Raw genomic sequence first — 24,051 nt, 5'->3', positions numbered from 1 at the left:
TCTTCAAAAGCAAACTTTATCCAAGCATATTGCTAATGTTAAGTTCCAAGCCTCCGAATTGAAGTATTTAGCTTCTGTGTTGTTCCCATGGTTGTTCCCACGCGGTTGTGAAAATGCGTTTCCATGGTATCATAACAGATCACCGCGTCAAAATAAAAGTCTCTCAGAAAAAATGTATTTAAAAAGTCATTTTGGTTAAATTTGTCAATCTTTAAAGACATGTTTACTTACTGAGACACACGTGTCACGCGAAGCTGTGGGCGGGGCTACAAAAGTAGACTTGTCCTTTTGGTTATGGGGAGGTGTTTCAATTCTACTTTGACGTCATAGATTTCCGAATTTTAGACTGGAGTTTTTAGCTGGCTTGGTGCCAAAGACGGTTATATTTCAGTAGCACGGACGTTTTCAGTTCTGAAACTTGCAGGATGTTCATTTAAGTATGATGACCTCTTATATAACAAATTATCAAGTTAAAATTGAGTTTTTGATTCACCGCTCCTTTAACACCAACTTCTGGGTTATTCTGATAAATAAACATAGAAAACCAATGCTTAAAATGACATCTGCATTTATGCCAAACGCAACTTCATCCTCGCACAATAACATTTTACAAATCAGACGAAAGCCACAAATCTAAGCCACAATCAACAGGGCAAGAAAAAAGGAAGAACAATTACGCAACCAATACATGAAACTGGCAAGAAAAAAATATGTGTTACAGACACGTGAAAACGCGGTAACAAGTCCCTTAAATGCTTGAAACATTTCGAGCTGAATTCAAATACAGTCACATTCCTATCTTACCATATCTGCGCTACTCACCTGACCAACGGTGAGTTCATACTGCCAGAAGCTGGCGGAAGGCTCAATATCTAGCACCAGTGCTGTGATTGGCTGAAACACTTGGGGGACGGGGAGTGCCTTCCAGGCAGCGCTTCCTTGAAGGCTTCGTTGAGGGCTTAAAACACCAACAAGTCAGGAGGTCACCTCCTGCTGAAAAACTGTGCTAATTAGCAAATCCAGGTGATTGGAACAAAATAATGGAGAGGACTTTTACTCCTGGCACATGGATTTTACACCTCTGATTGCAGCATAATGCTTTTAATTTTATTGTCACCATTGTTGTGATTCATACTTGGATTCTTGATATTTGTGTGTCTACATCATACAGTGGTTAATTTTAAGTGTCAGTGTTTTAAAGTTCTTCAGAAAGACAAATGGCTATGACAAAGCTGGATCTCATACTGTAGTATCACATTATTTACAGAGAAAGATCCTTCTGATAAGTGTGCAAACATTAAATTAAAGGGGTCATAGCATGAAAATGTTAGCATTGCCACTTTGTAGGTTTGAGCAAAAATGTGTCGTTTTGGTTGTGTCTTTTAAAATGCAAATGAGCTGATGAAGTGCAAACACTGATCACAATGATGGTGGTTTGTTGCAATTGAAACTCAATTGTGATGCGAATAATTTTTTCTCTCTTTCTTTCTATCTGCACTAAACGGCAGTGCTGTGGTTGGATAGTGTACATTAACTCTTTCACCGCCATTGACGAGATATTCCGTCTTTCCGCAATACCGCAACTTTTTTAAAACCGGAAGTATTGCCCTATGGCAAGCTACTGCATGTCCGTGTCTGTTTTAAAGATCGCTCTGAATGGGATCTCTATGAAAAGTCCGTCACAAAAATGGAATTATCTCTGCTTTTTGCTCAAAATGTGGTGTTTTTGCAGAAACCTTCCATAATCAAAAGCTGATTACAAAAGAACTACTAAAGGTAGGATGAAACGTTTTTTTTTTTTTGTTTGAAAGCAGAGGGTCTGTTCTTTCATTTGGTATATTGTATGTTAATATATTTAAAGAAGAACATTTTCTGGAAGGCATTAAACTTTGGTGAAAATCATGAAAAACGCTGGCGCTGGTTGGCAACTTTTTTAAAAAACGCTGGTGGTGAAAGAGTTAAGGGGGCGGTATTATTCTAATAAGATATCCTTATGACATCATAAGGAAAGCCAAATGTCAATGACCTATTTTTGCTCACACCTACAAAGTGGCAATGCTAACATTTTCACGCCATGGCCCCTTTAATACATAAGTTTTCTAGATGGTGTTTAGACTTTATGTACACTTAACCATCATCAAAGAATTGCTCTATACCCTTTTCCCTGCTGTAAGAAACATATCATTAACCCACAAAGTTATAGCAGTCAAAAAACTGAACAAGGGAGGAGTCAAGAGTCAAGTTGAACTAAAAACAAACACTGATCACAATAATGGTGACTTTAAATGAAACAAAATCTAAACCTAAAGAAAATTACTCTACAAATAAGATGTAAAATGCAATTTTAGGTTTCAGACAGAGATAGTGAGAGAGAGAATAACAGAGCTTTTAGTTCTGCTTCGGTGTTGCTTTTTTAACACTCTGTAAGATGGGACAATATACACATCCATCAGTGGTTATTTAACTCTGGGGATTTTGCTGTATTAGGACTTCCTGGGGGCTAAGTGAGGGCTGCCCATGCAAGGTCAGCGCTAAGGGGCCAACATTTTGCCAGTGAGCAAATCTGCGCTGGGCCTTTAGGCTATGCCCATACAGGGCCTTCGTAGGCTTACTTGCAGGGGCATGCAGTTATGAAACACTGGTGGTTGGTGTTGCCAGATTTGGGTGTTTTTTTTCCGCTACACATTAGGGCCTGTTTACAGTGTGTTTTAAAGGGGCCATGGCGTGAAAAGTTAGCATTGCCACTTTCTAGGTGTGAGCAAAACTAGGTCATTGAAATTTGGCTTTCCTTATGATGTCATAAGGATATCTTATTAGATATCTTAACAGCACTGCCGTTTAGTGCAGATAGAAAGAAAGAGAGAAAAAATAATTCGCATCACAATTGAGTTTCATGTGCAACAAACCACCATCATTGTGATCAGTGTTTGCACTTCATCAGCTCATTTGCATTTTAAAAGACACACCCAAAACGACACATTTTTGCTCAAACCTACAAAGTGGCAATGCTAACATTTTCATGTTATGACCACTTTAACTGGGTTTTCGCCTGGAAGACTCTATAGAAATCTGGCACTATATTAAACAACGTTAAACGGAGAGAGCGTGCCGTTCACAAGCCCCAGAATGAACGAGTTCACATTCATCAGGCAGTAATACAGTACGTTCAGTTCACGTTCGCCCAAAATATGAATGAGTTCATGAACTTTCGTTCAATGAACTCGTTCAGGCACAACACTGGAATTCAAATCAGTCAATTGTGATAGAAACAACATGCAAAACATTTTTTTTTTTGGTAATTGACACAATTATGATTTTTTAATACTTTTCTGCAATGTTATCTGGATGCTTTAAAGAGTAAAATCACAAAAACATTGGGTCAGTTTTTTGCTGAAATTAATCACCATGGTACCATGGAAAATATTTTTTATTTTAATAACTTAGTATACTAAATATTCGAAATATGTGCTAATCTCTAAGGAGAAATATAAATATTGTAGTAACTCAACTACTTTTAGATGCTTTTATAACAAGACACATTCAAACTGACAGTGTACATTTTAACTACTGTAGCAATCACGTCTTTCTGTTTTTCATTACACTGCAAAATCCCGGGAGTTAAATTAAAGGGGTCATATGATGAAAATGTTAGCATTGCCACTTTGTAGGTTTGAGCAAAAATGTGTCGTTTTGGGTGTGTTTTTTAAAATGCAAATGAGCAGATGAAGTGCAAACACTGATCACAATGATGGTGGTTTATTGTAATTGAAACTCTATTGTGCTGTCAAGTCCAAAAATGTGTCGTTTTGGGTGTGTTTTTTAAAATGCAAAATAGCGGATAAAGTGCAAACAATGATCACAATGATGGTTGTTTGTTGTAATTAAAAATCAATTGTGCTTTAAAGTCCTTCTTTTCTCTCTCTTTCAGAGTTCAGATTAAGGAGGCGGTATTATTCTAATAAGATATCCTTATGACATCATAATGAAAGCCAAATTTCAATGACCTGTTTTTGCTCACACCTACAAAGTGGCAATGCCAACATCCTCATCATATGACCCCTTTAACACTGCTCAGTGTTTATATAGGTCCACTCTCCAGAGTGTTAAAGGGGTCATATGATGAAAATGTTAGCATTGCCACTTTGTAGGTGTGAGCAAAAATAGGTCATTGAAATTTGGCTTTCATTATGATGTCATAAGGATATCTTATTAGAATAATACCACCTCCTTAATCTGAACTCTCCAACCACTGCACTGCCGTTTAATGCAGAGAGAAAGAGAGAGAAAAGAAGGACTTGACAGCACAATTGAGTTTTAATTACAACAAACCACCATCATTGTGATCAGTGTTTGCACTTTATCCGCTCATTTGCATTTTAAAAAACACACCCAAAACGACACATTTTTGGACTTGACAGCACAATAGAGTTTCAATTACAATAAACCACCATCATTGTGATCAGTGTTTGCTCTTGATGCGCTCATTTGCATTTTAAAAAACACACCCAAAACGACTCTTTTTTGCTCAAACCTACAAAGTGGCAATGCTAACATTTTCATCATATGACCCCTTTAAAAAACTAACACCGGAGAGAGTTAAAAGCAGCAATCTGTGACTTTATTCTCTCTATCACCATATCTGATTGAAACCTAAAATTGCATTTTAGATCTTACTTGTAGAGTTATTTTCTTAACTTAGGTTTAGATGTTGGCTGTTTCATTTAAAGTCACCATTATTGTGATCAGTGGTTGTTTTAATTGGACTCTTGAGTCTTAGTCTTAGCTTTTAGCTTTTTTGGCTATTATAATTGCATGTGTTAAAAACGTGTTTTTTTAGGCCAAAGAGGAGACGCTAGTGCATTTCTATGTTTATAATGGTTGTAAGGATATACTTTCAAATAACACTCTTAAAAAATAATTTATTTAGTGATTTCTTACTAGAAGTATTAATTTCTGTCAATAATATGATACTGTAGTATGAGATCCAGCCATCTCAAAGCAGTTTTTCATTCTGAACCATTTTTAAACCCTGACACTTACAGATTAACTTCTGTATAATGTAGACACACAAATATCAAGAATCAGAGTATGAATCACAATGATGGTGACAATAAAATGAAAAGCTTCATGCTGCAATGCATGGTGGGTATTAACAAATTACAAACCTCATCCAGAACTCCCAGAATGCACTGCGGCATGAATAAATAATGAACTTTTTTACAATTTTCTTTGTCACCATTGTTGAGATTCATACTCCGATTCTTGATGTCTGTGCATCTACATAGTTCAGTGGTTAATGTTTTTGTGCACACTATCAAAATCCTTCAGAATGATAAACTGCTATGAGAGTTCTGGACCTTGAACCGCAGTAAATCATTATTAACAGAAAATGATGCTTCTGATGAGGGAGGAAAACTATATTAATAAATCTGTTCATTAAATGCTTATGTTTGACATTTTGTTTTAACCATCAATATTCAATCACACAATAACCTTTTCTTTGCTATAACAACGTGTTTGAAACACACTAAGATACAGCAGTTAGAAAAAACTAACAAGCTAATAGTCAAGAGTCAAGTCCAACCAAAACAACCACCGATCACAACAACGGTGACCCCAAAGGAAACAGCCAACATCCAATCCTAAAACAAGAAAACAACTCTACAAGTAAGATCTAAAATGCAATTTCAGTTTTCAAACAGAGATGGTGATAGAGAGGATAAAGTCAGTGATTGCTGCTTTTAACTCTCTCCGGTGTTACTTTTTTAACACTCTGGAGAGTGGACCTATATAAACACTGAGCAGTGTTAATTTAACTCCCGGGATTTGGCAGTGTAGATTTACATAGAAACAATTACAAATACAAAACACAATGATATAAACAGGTTTTTGTACAGTGTTGTTGTGTTTCTTGTCACTGTGGGCTCCAATGCACAGTAATACAGAGCAGAATCTGATACAGCAGCAGATGAGATCGCCAGATACACTTGCTTTTCTACCATATTCAGTTTGACATCCAGTCTGGGTACAAGAGCATATATTACAACCCCAGTTGATGATACAAAAATAAGGAGCAGAAATGTAGGTGTGGATCCAGGATACTGTCGATACCAGTGTAAACTGTATGCACTGCCATCATATTCACATGAAAGATTGACCGTCTTCCCCTCAATGACATGCACATCACTCTGTCGCTTTATTGACTGTGCAATGCATGTATCTGCATAATGAATACAAAATGCATTGGTTAGCAAGGACATCAAGATGAAAATGATTAATTTGAGACATTTAAATGCCAATCAAATAGCAAATAAAATACAATCATTAATTTTGTATTCACGTAAACGTTTGTGGTTATGTAAAATATTATTAAACAAGGCTACTCGATATTTCACTCACCGTATGTTACAAACACAAGCAGACAGCACAGAAACATCATTCCTGAACCACACACAACATGTGAATGCTAGAAACACACGTGTTTGTTTCTTTAAATGAGACTCTACCATGCTCCACCCATAATCTTCAATGAATCAATTGAATTGCTATGTTCTTACTGTATAGGTAAAGTATTATTACAAATAGGTATGCTGTAAATTCTGTTGTATTCTGTGGTACATTAGGGGCTGTAATCTAAAGCGTAACCCATCCTTTATATATGTATACAATTTTATTTTATAAATTATCAAATAAAGCTGAGATCATTCACCAGCATACTAGAATTACATACATTCCTTTATAATCTTATCATAAACAAAAATGCACGTGCATGCCTTCTGGAGAGAGAAATAATGGACAATAAGCTAACTTCAGACGCAGCAGAGGAAAAAACTACCAAGTGCAGGACTTTAAACTCGTCACGTGCTATTTATGCTATATGTAGTAACTCACCTTATTTCTCCACCCTTTATATGCTTATGGGAAGGTTAATTCCAGCACAAGTCCGCCCTCTTGTGGATTATATCTGCTTGATTCTTACATCAAAAGTATTCTTAAAGAGGACATATTATGAGATTTTTTTAAGATGTAAACTAAGTCTAAAATAGGTCTGAGCAAAAGTGTGCCGTTTTGGGTGTGTCATTTAAAATGCAAATGAGCGGATGAAGTGCAACCACTGATCACAATGATGGTGGTTTGTTGCAATTGAAACTCAATTGTGCTGTGAAATATTTTATCTCTCTCTTTCTCTCCCTACTAAATGGTTGTGCTGTGGTTGGATAGTGCAGATAAAGGGGGCGGTATTACCTTATTCTGACATCACAATAAGGGCCAAATTACAATGACCTATTTTTTCACATGCTTGCAGAAAATGATTTACCAAAACTAAGTTATTGGGTTGATCTTTTTAACATTTTCTAGGTTGATAGAAGCACTGGGGACACAATTATAAACATGGAAAAAGTCAGATTTTCGTAATATGTCCCCTTTAAGAGTTTTATTTGGTTAGAAAAACTTTTAGTTAAATAGCCAATCAAATCCAGTGACAATTGTGTGCGTTTGAAATACTTCACTTTCTATTCAATGTCCTTTAGGTATACTATGCAAGTCATTGTTTTTATTTAACATAATGTCTTTCCATGGGAACCTTTGTTTTGTTTTGTTTTATTTAGATACTGTTTATACTGTAAAAGTTTTTTTACCTAGTAAAAAAACTAAACAATTATTGCATCTCTTATATATATAGGTTTAGTTTGATTTATTTTAGTATAATTAATTTATTTATGGGCAAAGAAATTACTAGTACCACAGTGACATGCAAGTTAGATGTAAATTTACTGAAATAGTGATTAAATTTGAAATCCATTAGTTTATTGCAAAGAAATGTTAAGGATTACTGTCTTGTACACTGATAAAGTGTCATTGATTTATTCATGGAGGTTTTGTACAGTGTTGTTGTGTTTCCTGTCACTGTGGGCCTCAGTGCACAGTAATACAGAGCAGAGTCTTTGACTTTAACAGATGAGATCTCCAGATCCACACGACTATCATCCACATTCACTTCACCATCCAGTCTGGGGTCACTGGGATCTACGTATATTACACTCTTTGTAGATGACTTAATGACAAGCAGCAGAAATTCAGGTCTGGATCTGGGATATTGTCGATACCACAGCAAACTGTCTACATTGCCATCATATTTGCATGAGAGAGTGACTGAACCTCCCTCAGTAGAGACAACAGTGTCCTGCAGTGGTGTTATTTTCTGTGCAAAACATTTATCTGGAAAAAATGCGTTGAAAATAATTAAAATAAATTGTATGATGTGGCATAAAAGATGAAGTCTCACAAATGAGTGGTGAAAAATGAGTATATTTAAATATATAATAAAGAAAATGTGCCTCTTACCCTGTATTACTGACAGCAGAAGCAGAAAATACAGTAACATCATGATTGTACAGAAGAAACCAAATGAAGATCATAATGAACTCTTCCTGTATCTCTTTCTTTTAAAGCTCCACCCACATTTCACATCTTTATGAGGATAAGTGGATTTTAATGAAATAGGCCAATATCAATAATTAAATTTAATATATTGATAATAATCAATTAAAACGTATTTTAAATTTAAGGTAAATGTAATGTAAAGTGAACATTGTATTATGGGTATGTGTGTACTGCACATACTGTTTATCACTAACATTTTTAAAAAGTACTCAAGTTAGAATTACAGAACATCATATTATTTATTAATTATTAAATGTGTTATTAAATTATACAATTTTTTTAAATAGTAATTTCATTCATTTTGTTTTCTCACCAGTAATTAAAGATTATTTTTTTTGGCCACACTTCATGCACTGACTTAATATGGATGTGCTGCACTGATTTCTAATGGAAGAACTTGGAGAATACAAGCACCAAACAACATGTGAAGCACACTTCATGAAAATATCATACTTTTATTATCTTGTATGCATCTTTAAAGACAAGTTTTACATTTATTTTACTCATTTTGCAAATGATTCAATAACAAATGCTATAAAAAGTGAGAGTATCCATTTAAATTATATTTTGTACTTTTCTATTCAAATCAATAAACTATGCAATGTGTTTAATTATTTACATTACAAGTCATGGTCTTTTGTCACTTTTGCACTATGACTAGATTTACTGTATAAGACATTAAACTGATATAGACATAGAAAACAATAACAAAGACATAGAAACAAATGCAAATACCAAACCCTATAAGGTTTTGATAAACAGACAGATATTAATTTCATGTTTTGTCTCATCACTGAGGTTTTTGTACAGTGTTGTTGTGTTTCCTGTCACTGTGGGCGTCAGTGCACAATAATACAGAGCAGAGTCTGTGACTTTAACAGATGAGATCTTCAGATCCACCTGCTTCTTCATCTTGTTTACTGTAGCGTTCAGTTTTAGGAAAGAATTATCTGCATGCAATACACTGTTTGACTCATAAACAAGAAGCAGATATTCAGGTCTGGATCCATGATATTGTCGATACCACTGTAAATTGGTTACTTGGGTATCATATTTGCATGAGAGAATGACTGTGTCTCCCTCAGTGGCATGTGTTTCATTCTGCAATGGTGTGATTGACTGTCCAAAAGATTTATCTGTAAATAAAGAATGAAACACATTCAATAATGATTAGGAAATAAGTCTTCCTCGTCAGCAAGACAGTCTTACAAAATATTTGTATAGCTCTTATATAAAATATTTTAGTAAGAATACAATACAAGTTATGTTAAGTGATGTTACTTAATCCTACTTACCGAGAAAGGTTAATAGCACAAGTAGATAACAATAAGTAATCATGTTTGCACTGCTGGAAAACAGAGTAAAAGCATCAAGAGATAAATGTCTGTCAAGCTCCACCCACCTACACACACATGCACGCATGCACACGCACGCATGCACACGCAGGCACGCACACACACACACACACACACACACACACACACACACACACACACACACACACACACACACACACACACACACACACACACACACACACACACACACACACACACACACACACACACACACACTTAAAAATAAGATTTAAATAAGGCCTCTTACCCTGTATTACTGACAGCAGGAGCAAAAAACACAGTAACATCATGATTGTACAGAAGAAACCAAATAAAGGTCATAATGAAGTCTTCATGTGTCTCTCTCATAAAGCTCCACCCACATTTCACATCTTTATCTGAGGGTTAAGTGTTTAAATGAATTTGATCAATAATTATATCAAAACAAAATATGTTTATAAAGCACTTTAAAAACAAAAGAGTATACCAAAGTTGTGTTACAGTTTTTACCAATTGCTTACACACGTTTTCAAAACTAAGTCTTCTTTTTTCAAAACTCTACACACAATTTTCAAAACCTCACACACAAAATGCAATATAGCACATGTCTCCTTCAAAATGCAACACTGCATTCAAAATGCCACAAACACATGTCAGAATGAAGCATTTGTATCAAATGGCAAACACTTCTTTCATAATAATAAATTTTTGGATATACCAGGTAAACACTGCTGTTCTAAATCTAAAGCTCTTTGGTCTTTCATAGGCTTATATCTACATTTCAATACAATGTTCTACATTGAATGTAATCTGATGAGAGGGGTAACAAGTACACCGGAAACACCAATGCAATGTAGAAACAGAAAATATTTATTAGTCCAAACATTACTGTTGTATACATTAGCATACAACAAAACTATAAACATGTAAACCAAAAGTATATTCTTTACAGTAGAATACAATAAATTGTGTGTGGTGTCCCGGTCCAGGAATTGGTGGGGGGGTGCAGATTGACAAAACAGGTAATCTGACCTTTGACCTTAGGCCTATCTATACTACTGTAAAGTAAATCAGTGATTGGTTAGTGATCAGTTAAGCATTTAGTGTTTGCACATGTGAGGAGTGTGTCTGTGTGACCTGGTGAATAAGTGTAGCATTTTGATTGGTTGTGTTTGGAAAAGGAAAGCAAGTCACTTCCTCATAGATCTTTGTGTTTTAGGTAGACAATTGTGTGTAGTGTTTTGAAAAAAGTGTTTTATGCAATTGAAAACTGAGTCAAAGGCTGAGAAATAGCTTATGCTTTTTGAAGATTTGGCATGTAGTTTTGCACTTTGAGTGAGAGGTTTCAAAAATCGTGTGACATGAAAAGATTTTGTGTGTAACCAATCGTAAAAAACTGTAAATAAAAATAAAAGGATACAGTAAAACACAATAAAATACAAAAGGGAAGAAGGAAAGAATCCAAACTTATTTCATTCTTTAAAAAGTAGCAAAGGTCATGCAATAAGATGAGTTTTGTACATTAGTTGGACTTTCTACAACTTTGTTTTTAGTTTAGTTTAGTTTATTTGTTAAACAGGGACAATGCACATTAAGGAACATAATTGTAAATGTGCCAGAATTAGCCCAAAGGGCTATTTTTCATCTGTAGCCCCCTGACAGAATATTAAAAAGTCACCCTAAAACAACAGGCAAACAAGACCAAAAAACAATTTACACCAGGACATCAAATTCGTCAAGAGTGTAAGACTAATGTCGACAGTGCTGATTTGTCAGTAACCAGTTTTTAAGATGAAACTGAAAAGAACCAAGGGTGTGTTTATTTCTAATTGTTGTTGGGATGGAATTCCATTCCCTTGCAGCTTTAACTGAAAATACCGACTGACTGAATTTAGATTTTTTAAGAGGGATAATACAATCCCCTCTTTCTCCGCCCCTTGTAGATCGTAGAGAAGTTGTTCTAATATTAACAAACTGTTTAATTGGCGAGTTCAGGCTATGAATAGTCTTAAACAATAGACAAATATGTACATAATTAATCCAATTATCCCAGCTTAGTAAATTGTATTTTTTCAATATTAAGCAATGATGATACTGAACTGATTTCTTATCTAAAATTTTTAGTGATTGTTTATACAAGGATTCCAGTGGTTTCAGAGTAGTTGTAGTAGCTTGCGACCAAGTAGTAAAACAATACGTAATATGTGACATTATCATAGAATGCACATACATTAAAGCAGCTTCAGATGACATATAATCACGAATAAATCTAAAATTTGATATACTAAATCTCACTCTATTACACACCTTTTTGACCTGAGCCTTAAAAGAAAGTTTGGAATCAATCACAACACCGAGATACTTATATTCAGGTACAACTTGAATTTTTTCCCCTGATATAAAAACATCTGGCACCTCACTCAAACTATTAGATTTGGTAAAGAACATACTCACTGTTTTAGAGATGTTTAACTGTAAACAGCATTGTTCTAGCCAGGCTGTGACATGAACCAGGGATTCTGTAAGTTCATTTGCAACTTGTGACACACTACGTCCATGTATATAAATAACAGTGTCGTCCGCATACATTTGAATATTAATGTTAGGACAGATTGATGGAAGATCATTAATATACAACGTAAATAATAAAGGACCCAAGATAGATCCTTGTGGAACACCAGTATCTATACTTAGCGGGGCTGACCTATAACCCTGTATACCAACATACTGTGTGCGACCCAACAAATAAGACTCAATCCATCTTAAAGTATGAGGAGAGAAGTTAAAACCTAATAATTTAGATATAAGAATTCTATGATTTACCGTATCAAAGGCCTTCTTGAGATCAAGAAACACAGCCCCGACAACCCCTCCTGAGTCTAATAGAGACTTGACTTTTTCAGTGAGGTAGCAGTTAGCCATCTCTGTTGAATAGTTTGCTCTAAAGCCAAACTGCATTGGATGTAATGCACACAAATTAGAATTCAAATAATTAGTAATTTGTGCAGCTATCAATTTCTCTGCAACCTTTGAGACTATAGGTAAAATGCTAATAGGTCTATAATTATTAACAGAATGAGGATCACCACTTTTAAATATAGGAACAATAACAGATGACTTCCAAGCACAAGGAAACAGACCCTGAGAAACTGAAAGATTAATAATTTTTGTGATAGGATTAACTAAGGACTCGCTAAGATCTTTAAGCATTACCACATCCATACCAATTATATCCTTTGCTCTAGACCCAGATAGCAAAATTGCTGTGGCCCAGATCTGGTTCACATCTGACACCTTCATCTGGCCCACCTTTGGCATGGAATGATGGCACTTGAGCGGTCCACCTCTTTTTTCCAGATCTTTACCACAAGCAAACCATAGAAACGCCACATGTCAGCCAAACACAAAGCAAATAATGCAGATCTGGCCCAAATCTGGGTAATGTTAATTTAAATTTTGGCCCAGATTCGGCCCAGACCCAACACCATTATCTGGCCCACACCTGGCATGGATTGATGGCACTTGTGTGGTCCACTCCTGTTTGACACGTCTCGCCCACGAGCAAGCCAGAGTGATGCCACAAACAGAGTATGAATCTCAACCATGGTGACAATTAAATGAAAAACTTCATGCTGCAATGCATGCTGGGTATTAACAAATTACAAAGCTCATCCAGGACTCCCAGCATGCACTCCGACATGGCGAAATAATGAACTTTTTACGTTTTCTTTGTCACCATGGTTGAGATTCATAGTGTGATTCTTGATGTTTGTATGTCCCAAATTTACAGCAGTTATTTTTTGCCAAAATTTCTAAAACTCCTTAATGAAAAAGTGCTGTGAAAGTGCTGGATCTCATATACAACATTGACAGAAAATAAACTTTTGAAGAGTAAACCCTTTAATTAGATGATGATTTTTACCATTATATACCAACCACCACAGAATTGCATTATTAACTTTACATTACCATAACAAATGTGTTTTATGCACACAAAGTAAGGCAACCAGGAAAACTTGGTAAAGAAGTCAAGGGTCCAACTAAAACAAACACTAATCACAATAATGGTGACTTAAAATTAAACAAAGCATCAACATCTAAACCTAATAAGTGAATTGTGTTTTCTACAGCAATATTTTTACTGAACATTCAGAAATAATGTTTTATAACAGTTTTAAAATAATAAAATGCAATGTTTCTCTATCATTTACATAACAAGCAAACAAGTCAATTTAAAAACAGTTGTTGTTTAAACATTGTGTGAACATTAAAACAGGACATTGTCATAATGTTTGAAAATGGTAAAATGTAACATTCCTCTAACGTTCAGACAACACAGAAATGTTCTTAGAACGTCAAGAAAACTGGACAAAGTTTTTGGGAACGTTGGGAACTTTCAGGGAACGTTCTTAGAACTTTTCTCTGTTAGCTGGGTATATGGATCAATTCAGACTCACACACACATGAGCCCGTGCTTACTGTGCCATATCTTTGCCAAAACTGGCCCTGATGCATCTTTATACAGCTGGGCCACATTTACAGCATCATATATGGGCCACTTCAGACTCACACCCACATGAATTGGTGCTTTCTGTGCCACATGTTTGCCAAAACCGGCCCGGATATGTTTTAAAAGAACTGGGCCACATTTGCTGCAACATATGTGGGCCACTTTAGACACAAACCCACATGAGCCGGTGCTTACCGTGCCATATCTTTGCCAAAACTGGCCCAGACACGTTTGTAAAGAGCTGGGCGACATCTGCTGCAACATGTGAGGGCCACATTTGGTTTATTCCTAGATTAGGCCGTGTCTGTTGTGCAGCATTTTTGCCAAATGTGGCCCACATTTGTTGTTTGATATTTTGGCCATATTCACTATTTGTCAGATGGGCCACTTTTGGTTCATATTCAGATGACATGTTGCCATGGGCACCGCATCTTTGCCTTAAAACGCCCACATGTGATTTGATATATGTGGCCCATTTTTGCTATTTTACATGTGAGCCACTTTAGGTTCACATCCCTTTTATTCGGGCCATAAGAAGACCAGCAGTGCTGCATCTTTGCCTGAAGTGGCCCACATGTGCTTGCTATCTGGGGATTGTTTAAGAGATACAATTGTTCTTCTAACATCTGATTCAGAGACTTCCCTTAAAATAAGGGCTTGTTCCATTGTATTAGCTGGATAAACCTCGGTATATTTAGGAGAGAAACATTGTGCAATTGTGACTACTGATTCCACAAAGTGATAATTAAGTGTTTCAGCTACTTCAGCTCGATTGTTAGTCAGCTTCCCATTTACCAATAATTCAACTGATGACCTTTCTTTCATTTTATCTCCTCTGTGTCAGAAAGCTCAATCTTCTTTGCCTTTTAAGTGTCCAAGGAATTTCAGTGAGCAGCTGGTTTTGTGACTGCAGAGATCTATGTGAGCAATTAACTCTTTCACCGCCATTGACGAGATATCTCGTCAATTAAGAGAAAACACTTCCCCGCCAATGACGAGATTTTCCGTCTTTCCGCAATACTGCTATTATCCACCAGGTGGCGCCCTTCCGCAACTTTTTAAAACCGGAAGTATTGCCCTATGGCAAGCTGCTGCATGTCCGTGTCTGTTTTAAAGATCGCTCTGAATGGGATCTCTATGAAAAGTCCGTCATAAAAATGCTTTTTGCTCAAAATGTGGTGTTTTTGCAGAAACCTACCCCCATATTCAAAAGCTGATTACAAAAGAACCACTGAAGGTAGGATGAAACGTTTTTTTTTTTTTTTTTTGAAAGCAGAGGGTCTGTTTTTTCATTTGATATATTGTATGTTTATATATTGAAATAAGAACATTTTCTGGAAGGCATTAAACTTTGGTGAAAATCATGAAAAACGCTGCCTGGCAACTTTTTAAAAAAAACGCTGGCGGTGAAAGAGTTAACATTTAGGAGCATCAAAATATACTTTGGTGTCAGTTTATGCAGGGCTTAAAGGGGTCATGTGTTGTGATTTTATGTTTTCCTTCATCTTAATTGTGTCATGTAACTGCCAAGCTAAAAACAAGTTAAGTTAATCATACGATGTTTTTGTAGAGTGTAGAGGTGTTTCCTGTTACTGTGGGCTTCAGTGCGCAGTAGTAAATCACAGAGTCTGTCACTTCAGTTTTGGAGATCTCCAGGTCCAGCTGTTTTTTGTCTTTCTGAGCTTTAGCAAGATAACGTTCCTTTTGCATTGGAGCCACATTCTCAAATGTTTGTAAGAGATATTCAGGTGCAGTGTTGGTAAATTGCCTGTACCACTGCAAACTATTTATGTTGCTTCCATCATAATTGCAAGAAAGAGTAACCACTTCTCCTTCAAAGGCATGTTTTTCACCAGAGAGGGGTGTTATCGTGTTTGCCGTTAAATTTTCTGTTAAAAAATAAATAGTCATTATGGTCACTTTCAGTTTATAATAGATGTATAGAGATCTTTAGCACATACTGGACATACTAACATATAAAGATATTACATGCAAATACCTGTGAAAAGCACCAAAACTGTGAGGCAGAAGAAAATCATTATGACTGGAGCTCAAATAAAATATTAAAGAAAATTTTCGAGTAGAAGCAGAGAGACTCTTCTGTGGGTTTTTTTTTTTTTTTTTTGCATGATCTCTTATAGCTCCACCTCAAAGATTCTCTCTCTCTGTTGAGTCTTGATGTGTAAGTGGCAATATCATACAGTAAAGGCACAGAGACTTTTTAATTGTACAGTATGTGCATTTTATCAGTTAGTATGTTTGCTCGGTTGTTTATTTATCTCTTGTTTTTGTACAATGTTGTTTTGTTTCCTGTCACTGTGCAACGTGGGCTTCAATGCACAGTAATACACAGCAGAGTCTGATGCTTTAACAGATGAGATCTCCAGATACACTTGGTTTTTCTCATCATTTATTTTAGCAGATACTCCTTGTATTGGAGGATCAGCTGTTTGTTGAAAGTTGCCTTCATTAATGAGAAACAGAAACTCTGGTGTGGAGCTGAATGATTGACGATACCACAGAAGAACATCAATGTTATAAGATCCAGCATAATTACAGGACAGGGTGACAGAGTTGCCACTAACAGCAAATTCAGCAGAGGAGAGAGACGTTATACCCTCTCCACTCACACCTGAAACATAAAAATAGTATTGCTGTAACACATTTAACACAAATTATTTATATTTGATTGTGTGATAGGCATAATGATTTTACTCCATGTGAAAGTCATGTATCTTACCTGCAAAATTAAGAATGATCCATACAATGCAAAGATACATCATGATTATCTCTGATCAGCAGTTTTACCTCCTTAGATATCTAGTCCCACTTATGAAAGGTTTGACTCAGTGAAACACATGCTATTTCTGTGTAAACACTGCCCTCTGGTGTACATTATCATCTTTTACATTATATACGGTGATAAATTGAAAAGGTCCATTAGTCAACGTATCCCAGATAGCACAGGTACGTCTGCCAGATGTCTGGTAAAGATCTGGAGATCTGGAATACATCTGGTGTGTAAAAACATCTTATAAAGGTCTTAGAGAGACCTGCTTTACATACATTCTAAATCAAAAACGTCTTGCAGATGTCTTCAATATGTCTATATGACATCTTTTAGGAAACGTCTCAGGGACGTATTGCAGATGAGCAAACAATCTAAATAATACGTCTTGCAGATGTAAATGCAGACATCAAATTGACGTCTTTGAGATTTTTGTGTGCTATCAGGGATGTTGAGCCATTATAGACTGAACCTACTGTGAGATTTATCCTGCTCCTGTATAGGCCCCGCGCCTTCCGCCCGTTCCGCGCCATCCGCGCCGCGGCTACCGCGTGTACCGCGCCGCAGGATGCCTAATCGCGTGTTTGCATTGACTTAACATGTAAATCATCCGCGCTTGCCGCCTCTTCCGCGGCTGGTGTGAATGCACAGTTAGAATTTACAGAACATAATTTTATTTATTAATTATTAAATGTGTTATTAATTATATTTTTATTTAAAATAGTAATTTCCCTTATTCTGTTTTAGGGCCCATGGCATGACCATGTTAGAGCATTGCCACTTTGTAGGTGTGAGATAAAATTAGGTCATTGAAATTTAGCTCACCTTATGATGTCATATAAGGAGCTCTTATTATAATAATACCGCCCCCTTAATCTGCACTATCCAACCACCGCACTGCCATTTAGAGAAAGAGAGAGAAAATAATTGACAGCACAATTGAGTTTGAATTGCATCAAACCACCATCATTGTGATCAGTGTTTGCATTTCATCCACTCATTTGCATTTTAAAGGACACACCCAAAACGACAATTTTTGCTCACACCTACAAAGTGGCAATGCTAACATTTTCATGCAATGGGCACTTTAAATATATTTTTGCCACACTGCTTGTTCAAACCAAAAAACTATGAAATAGTAGATTCATTATTTACATTGCAAGTCATGATCTTTTGTTACTTTTGGACTATAGCAATGATGTCTTGTCACGGGTTGTTAGTTTTTCATATTAGATATAAGACATAAAACAGATATAGACATAGAAAACAATAAAAACAAAGACATAGAAACAATTGCAAATACCAAACCCTATGATAAACAAACAGATATTCACTTCATGTTCTGTCTCTTCATGGGGTTTTTGTATAGTGTTGTTGTGTTTCCTGTCACTGTGGGCATCAGTGCACAGTAATACAGAGCAGAGTCTTTGACTTTAACAGATGAGATCTCCAGATACACTTGCTTTTCTCCCATATTCAGTTCGACATCCAGTCTTGGGACACGAGGCTCTGCATACCTAACATTCCTTTTTGAAGACTCATAGATAAGGAGCAGAAATGTAGGTGTTGATCCAGGATACTGTCGATACCAGTGTAAACTGTCTGCACTGCCATCATATTTGCATGAGAGATTGACCGTCATCCCTTCAGTGACATGAAAATCACTCTGCTGTTGATTTATTGACTTCTAGACACATGATTTATTGACATGTGTCTAGAAAATGAATATAAAACTCGTTGGTTAACAAAAATGGCAAGATGATCATGAGTAAATGTCAAATTCCAGATGAAGTATTTAACAATCATGTATGCATTAAAGCGAAAGCTTGTTAAAATAATATAGCAGCTTTAAAAAGAGCTACTCAGTATAACACTCACCATATGTTATTAACACAAGCAGACAGCACAGAAACATCATTTCTGAACCACACACAACATATGAATACTGGAGACACACATGTGTGTGCCTTTATTCTTCAAAGCTCCACCCAAAATCCACAATGAATCACTTTCAGTAAAGAGGTTTCACAGGCAAAATGTTTAACTACTGTAACATTAATTGAACATAAAAGTGTGCTACTGTGTAATTTGCAACTTTTTCACATCTTATATATTTTCATTTTTTTATATATAGCTTTTTTAAATATAATGTACTAATTAAATAGAGAAACTATTCCAATCATAAATGTAAAACCTTTGCTAATAGATTGTGTAGAAAGATGAAGATGTGTGTAACTGTACTTTATTTTAATAGATTACATCAGAGGATTGATGAATATAAGCACAGAGATGTGCTCTCTATCTTTCATGAATGTTTTTGTACAGTGTGACTTCTCTTTCTGTCACTGTGGGCTCCAGTGTACAGTAGTATAAAGCTGAATCTGTTATTGAAACTGAGGAGATCTTCAGATCCACCTGCTTCTTCATCTTGTTCACTGTAGCGTTCAGTCTTAGGAAAGGAGTATCTGCATGTAATACACTGTTTGACTCATAAACAAGAAGCAGAAAATCAGGTCTGGATCCATGATATTGTCTATACCATTGTAAACTACGTGCTTGGGTATCATATTTGCATGAGAGAATGACTGTTTCTCCTTCAGTGGCACGTGTTTCATTCTGCATTGGTGTGATTGACTGTCCAAAAGATTTATCTGTAAATAAAGAATGAAACACATTCAATCATCTGTAAGAAATTAATTTTCCTTGTCAGCAAAATATTTGTATAGCTATTATATTTTAGCAAGTTTATACAAGTATTTATTACTTAATCCTACTTACCGAGAAAGGTTAATAGCACAAGTAGAGAACAATAAGAAATCATGTTTGCACTGCTGGAAAACAGAGTAAAAGCATCAAGAGATAAATGTCTGTCAAGCTCCACCCACCTATACACACATACGCACACATACGCACGCACGCACACACACACACACACACACACACACACCCACCCACGCACGCACGCACGCACGCACGCACGCACGCACACACACAGGCACACATCAGGTGATGTGGGACACAAAAGATTTATTTGACATCATAAAAAAGTCTTGTGCCCCTTTAAAATGCTATCTGAAAAGAGGCACATGAAGAAATTGAGGATTAGATCATTAGATCAAGTGGTCAATTTTACAGGATACACAAATATAACCGGGATGGTAAAGGGATATTGTAGTTGTACCTGTACAGAGTTGATGCTTTTTGTCATTTTTTAACTGCATTCTCTCTCAAATATTGTCCTGGTTAAATCTGTGTGTTTTTGTAGAGTGTAGGTGTGTTTCCTGTCACTGTGGGCACCAGTGCACAGGAGTAAATCAGAGAGTCTGTCACTTCAGTTTTGGAGATCTCCAGGTCCAGCAGTTTTTGATCTTTATGAGCTTTAGCAAGACAACGTCCCATCTGCTTTGAAGCTTCGTGCTCAGAAGTTTGTAAGATAAATTCAGGTGCAGTGTTGGTAAACTGCCTGTACCACTGTAAACTATATATGTTGCTTCCTTCATATTTGCAAGAAAGAGTAACCACTTCTCCTTCAAATGTATGTTTTTCAGCAGAGAGGCTTGTTATTGTGTTTGCCAAAACATTATCTGGAAAAAATATGAAAGAATAATCATTATGTTCACCTTCAATATTTCTGTTTATTAATATAATTATATTAATGTATGTAAATTCCATTGATAATACCTGTGAGTAACGACAAAACTGTGAGGTAAAAGAACATCATGGAGCTAAAATAAAATGATTTAGTAGCAGAGACTCTTGTGTGGGGTTTTGTCAACTCTGTTCTGCTCTTCTATTTTCACAAAGCTCCACCTTCTGACAATGAATCTTGATCATTGCTATTGCCAACAGATTTATATGTTCTTTCATAGAAAACAAATAGAAAAACATAAAACAAATTAAGATCCAAATGCAATATATTTGTTTCAGTGCAAATATTAAAACCACTTGTAAGTGTTACTTATAGTAACGGCACAGGAAAATAATTTTTAAATGATGAGTAATTGCATTTTTTTTGATCTGTCACTGTGGCCCGCAGTACATGAGCGCATCACTGTTGTAATAGCCAGCGTAATTTCAGAATTAAACACTAATGATTCATCTCTGATTTTGTAAAAAAATATTTACACATCATGAGTGATATGATCTTCAGTTTAACCTTTATATATAACTAGTCCCACTTACTGTACTGTTTCTCATACTGAATGAGTCAGTGAAACAGAAGCTATTTCTATGTAAACACTGCCCTCTGCTGGACATTGTCACTCATCATATTCTACTATGAGCTGTTACAGATTAAAGGCTGAACGATACTGAAGAAAAATGCGATATGCTATATTGATATTGACAATACAAAATAATGCCTTACGTTTGTAAAATTCATTGGAACCAAAATAATAATAATAATAATAATAATAATAATAATAATAACATCTGCATATATGTGTTTTAAATTCTATTCTACATTTCAGTAAATCTTGACTTTTGAAGTTGCTCCAGAGGCGTGCAACCTCTAACATATAAAGCAATTGTAAGTCGCTTTGGATAAAAGCGTCAGCTAAATGAATAAATGTAAATGTCAAAAATTCAAATTTCAAATCATTCAATCATTGCAAACCATTGCGGTGTGCTTATTGCGATATGCTGATTTGGGATGTTCCTATCATTTTAAAATATTATACTGTAAGCATAATTATGTGTTTATTGAAAACAGCTATTTTGTGTGCCATGGTTTTCTGTACATTTTTCTGGCCTATTTGCAATTATGTATGTCCGTCTGTCTGCTTTTCATCATATTTATGAGACATAAAATACATATATCTATAAGGCATATAAACAATTGCAAATATGATGCTGCTGACTGATAGACAAATGTTTGCTTTTGTTTTTAAAACATGGTGGGTTTTGTACAGTATTGTTGTGTTTCCTGTCACTGTGGGCGTCAGTGCACAGTAATACAGAGCAGAGTCTTTGACTTTAACAGATGAGATCTCCAGATGCACACGTTTATCTTGCATATTTACTTCACCATCCAATCTGGGGTCACGAGGATTAGCGTATGTTACACTTTTTGTAGATGACTCCATGATAAGGAGTAGAAATTCAGGTTTGGATCCGGGATATTGTCGATACCACAGCAAACTGTATACACTGCCTTCATATTTGCATGAGAGAGTGACTGAATCTCCCTCAGTAGTTTCAACAGTAGTGTCCTGCAATGGTGTTATTTTCTGTGCAATACATTTATCTGAAAAATGTGAAAAAAATAATAAATTGCATATTAAAGAAGTGGACATTTTTTTCTTGAATCCATTTGTAAAATAACACAGTGCATATACAGTATAAATATATAATAGTTGAAAATAACTGTGATTAAAATGTTGGTATCTTACCCTGTATTACTGACACCAGAAGCAGAAAACACAGTAACATCATGATTGTATTGAAGAAGGCAAATGAAAATCATAATGAAGTCTTCATGTGTCTCTCTCCTAAAGCTCCACCCACATTTCACATCTTTATCTGAGGGTTAAAGATACAATTTGTATAATTCACGCCGCTAGGGTGCACCATCAAAACAATAACAATGACGTGGATTAATGACGCTCTGAAGAAGTGTGGAGTGATGGGATTTGTTGTCTTTAACTCAAACGCTGATGGCCATTAATCAGACGGGAATGAGAAATCATGTTAACACATGAGGTAAAGTAATCAACTTTTATAAATGTTGCGTTTGATTACATTGTTTTATTTTATTTTGTACAGTAAGGTTTCATGTAATGTTCAAAACTAAATTGTAAGTCATAGATATAACAGTATTAGTCCAAGTCGATGGTGTGTTAACACAGATTCACTCTCCTGGCTGGTTGTTGTGGAAATGTAAGGGGTGGTCATGGGGGTAAGCGCTGTCAGTGACAGGGCTGACAGTTGTCACATGGTGTAGGGTGCAGTGTTTCGAGTACGGTAAATACAACATATGTGAACACGAACCGTACTAACTGAAAAATGATACAATGTATTTTGGTGCACTCCGAGGCCGCACCTCGGACCTCTTCTTGGGTCATTTGGTTGACCTGTATGCTTACTGGAGCTGTCTTTGCCGACCTAACCAGCGGCAGACAGTAAAGTGAAAACGTGGTCCATAAATAAGTGAGAAGCCCAACAGACATTATCTTCCGCATTAGTTTCTAGATGATTATGTTTAGACTTTATGTACAGTACTGGGGCCCGTTTCAATAAGGAGGTTCAACCAACTCTGAGTTTAAACTTGAACTCTGAGTTGATTTACTCTGAGATAGTAAACTCTGAGTTTTCGGTTACAGAAAAGCTGATCTGAGTTAGTTCAATCGACTCTGAGTAGGTTGACTCTGAGTTAAGCGCGTGCACAGCCACAATGAAAAGCCATCATCAATAGAGCTCAGATATTACGATTTACCATGGCAAAAGCACGTGACAAAGAGGTCTTAATCATTTTTACTACTAAAACTGAAAGTGTTACTGCAAGTGTACAGCAACTACGAGCATATATGTTAAAGAAAAGAGTTGTTTTTGTAAATTGCTACTCTAGTAAATGCGTACATTTAGTTTAAAATATCCGAAGTAAATAAACTGAGGACTGTACGTTATTATATTCATTTACATGCACATGCAATCCCATGGACAAAAGATGACCGCAGCTCAGCTAAAATAAAATTAAGCATAATACTTTGTCATAAGGCTACGAACTTTACAAATGTTTGTCATGAATAAAACAAAAATTCGCACAGCCGGGATTCGAACTCCGATCGCCGAAGGTACGTCTGGCCCAACTACTACACACAGCACTACCCACTAGACCAGCGATAATGACGAGTGGATACGTAAGAAATGTCAAGGCAACTGTATAAATGTAAGAGCACCACAAAAACTGATATTAGTCATATAATGATATTTATATATCTAAAATGACTGCAAAAAATAATTATTTCGCTCAC

The 24,051-nt window shown here is 35.9% G+C and overlaps 1 protein-coding gene across 1 annotated transcript; it reads right to left on the bottom strand.

Moving 5' to 3' along the window:
• Positions 1-15,843: 15,843 nt before the first annotated feature.
• On the bottom strand, positions 15,844-22,510 carry LOC141351443 (uncharacterized). The gene is made up of 6 exons (XM_073858169.1): positions 22,471-22,510; positions 21,846-22,325; positions 19,633-19,731; positions 19,444-19,545; positions 16,587-16,924; positions 15,844-15,993 (listed from the first exon to the last, which is right to left on the bottom strand). The coding sequence occupies exons 1-6, from the start codon at positions 22,508-22,510 to the stop codon at positions 15,844-15,846; spliced, it is 1,209 nt and encodes a 402-aa protein (XP_073714270.1).
• Positions 22,511-24,051: the final 1,541 nt, after the last annotated feature.

This window comes from Misgurnus anguillicaudatus, chromosome 2 (assembly GCF_027580225.2).
Source record: "Misgurnus anguillicaudatus chromosome 2, ASM2758022v2, whole genome shotgun sequence".
Lineage (NCBI taxonomy): Eukaryota > Metazoa > Chordata > Actinopteri > Cypriniformes > Cobitidae > Misgurnus > Misgurnus anguillicaudatus.
The sequence above is the reverse complement of the archived record's forward strand: the minus strand, read 5'-3'. Positions and strand labels throughout refer to the sequence as shown.

What these genes read in the sequence shown, in the direction of transcription:
- LOC141351443 (XM_073858169.1), bottom strand. Translation starts at nt 22,510, where the DNA reads ATGTTACTGTGTTTTCTGCTTCTGGTGTCAGTAATACAGG. An exon ending in TCTGGTGTCAGTAATACAGG is followed by an intron (nt 22,326 to 22,470) that starts GTAAGATACCAA and finishes CACATTTTTCAG; the next exon opens with ATAAATGTATTGCACAGAAA. An exon ending in ACAGGAAACAAAACAACATT is followed by an intron (nt 15,994 to 16,586) that starts GTACAAAAACAA and finishes CCAATGCAAAAG; the next exon opens with GAACGTTATCTTGCTAAAGC.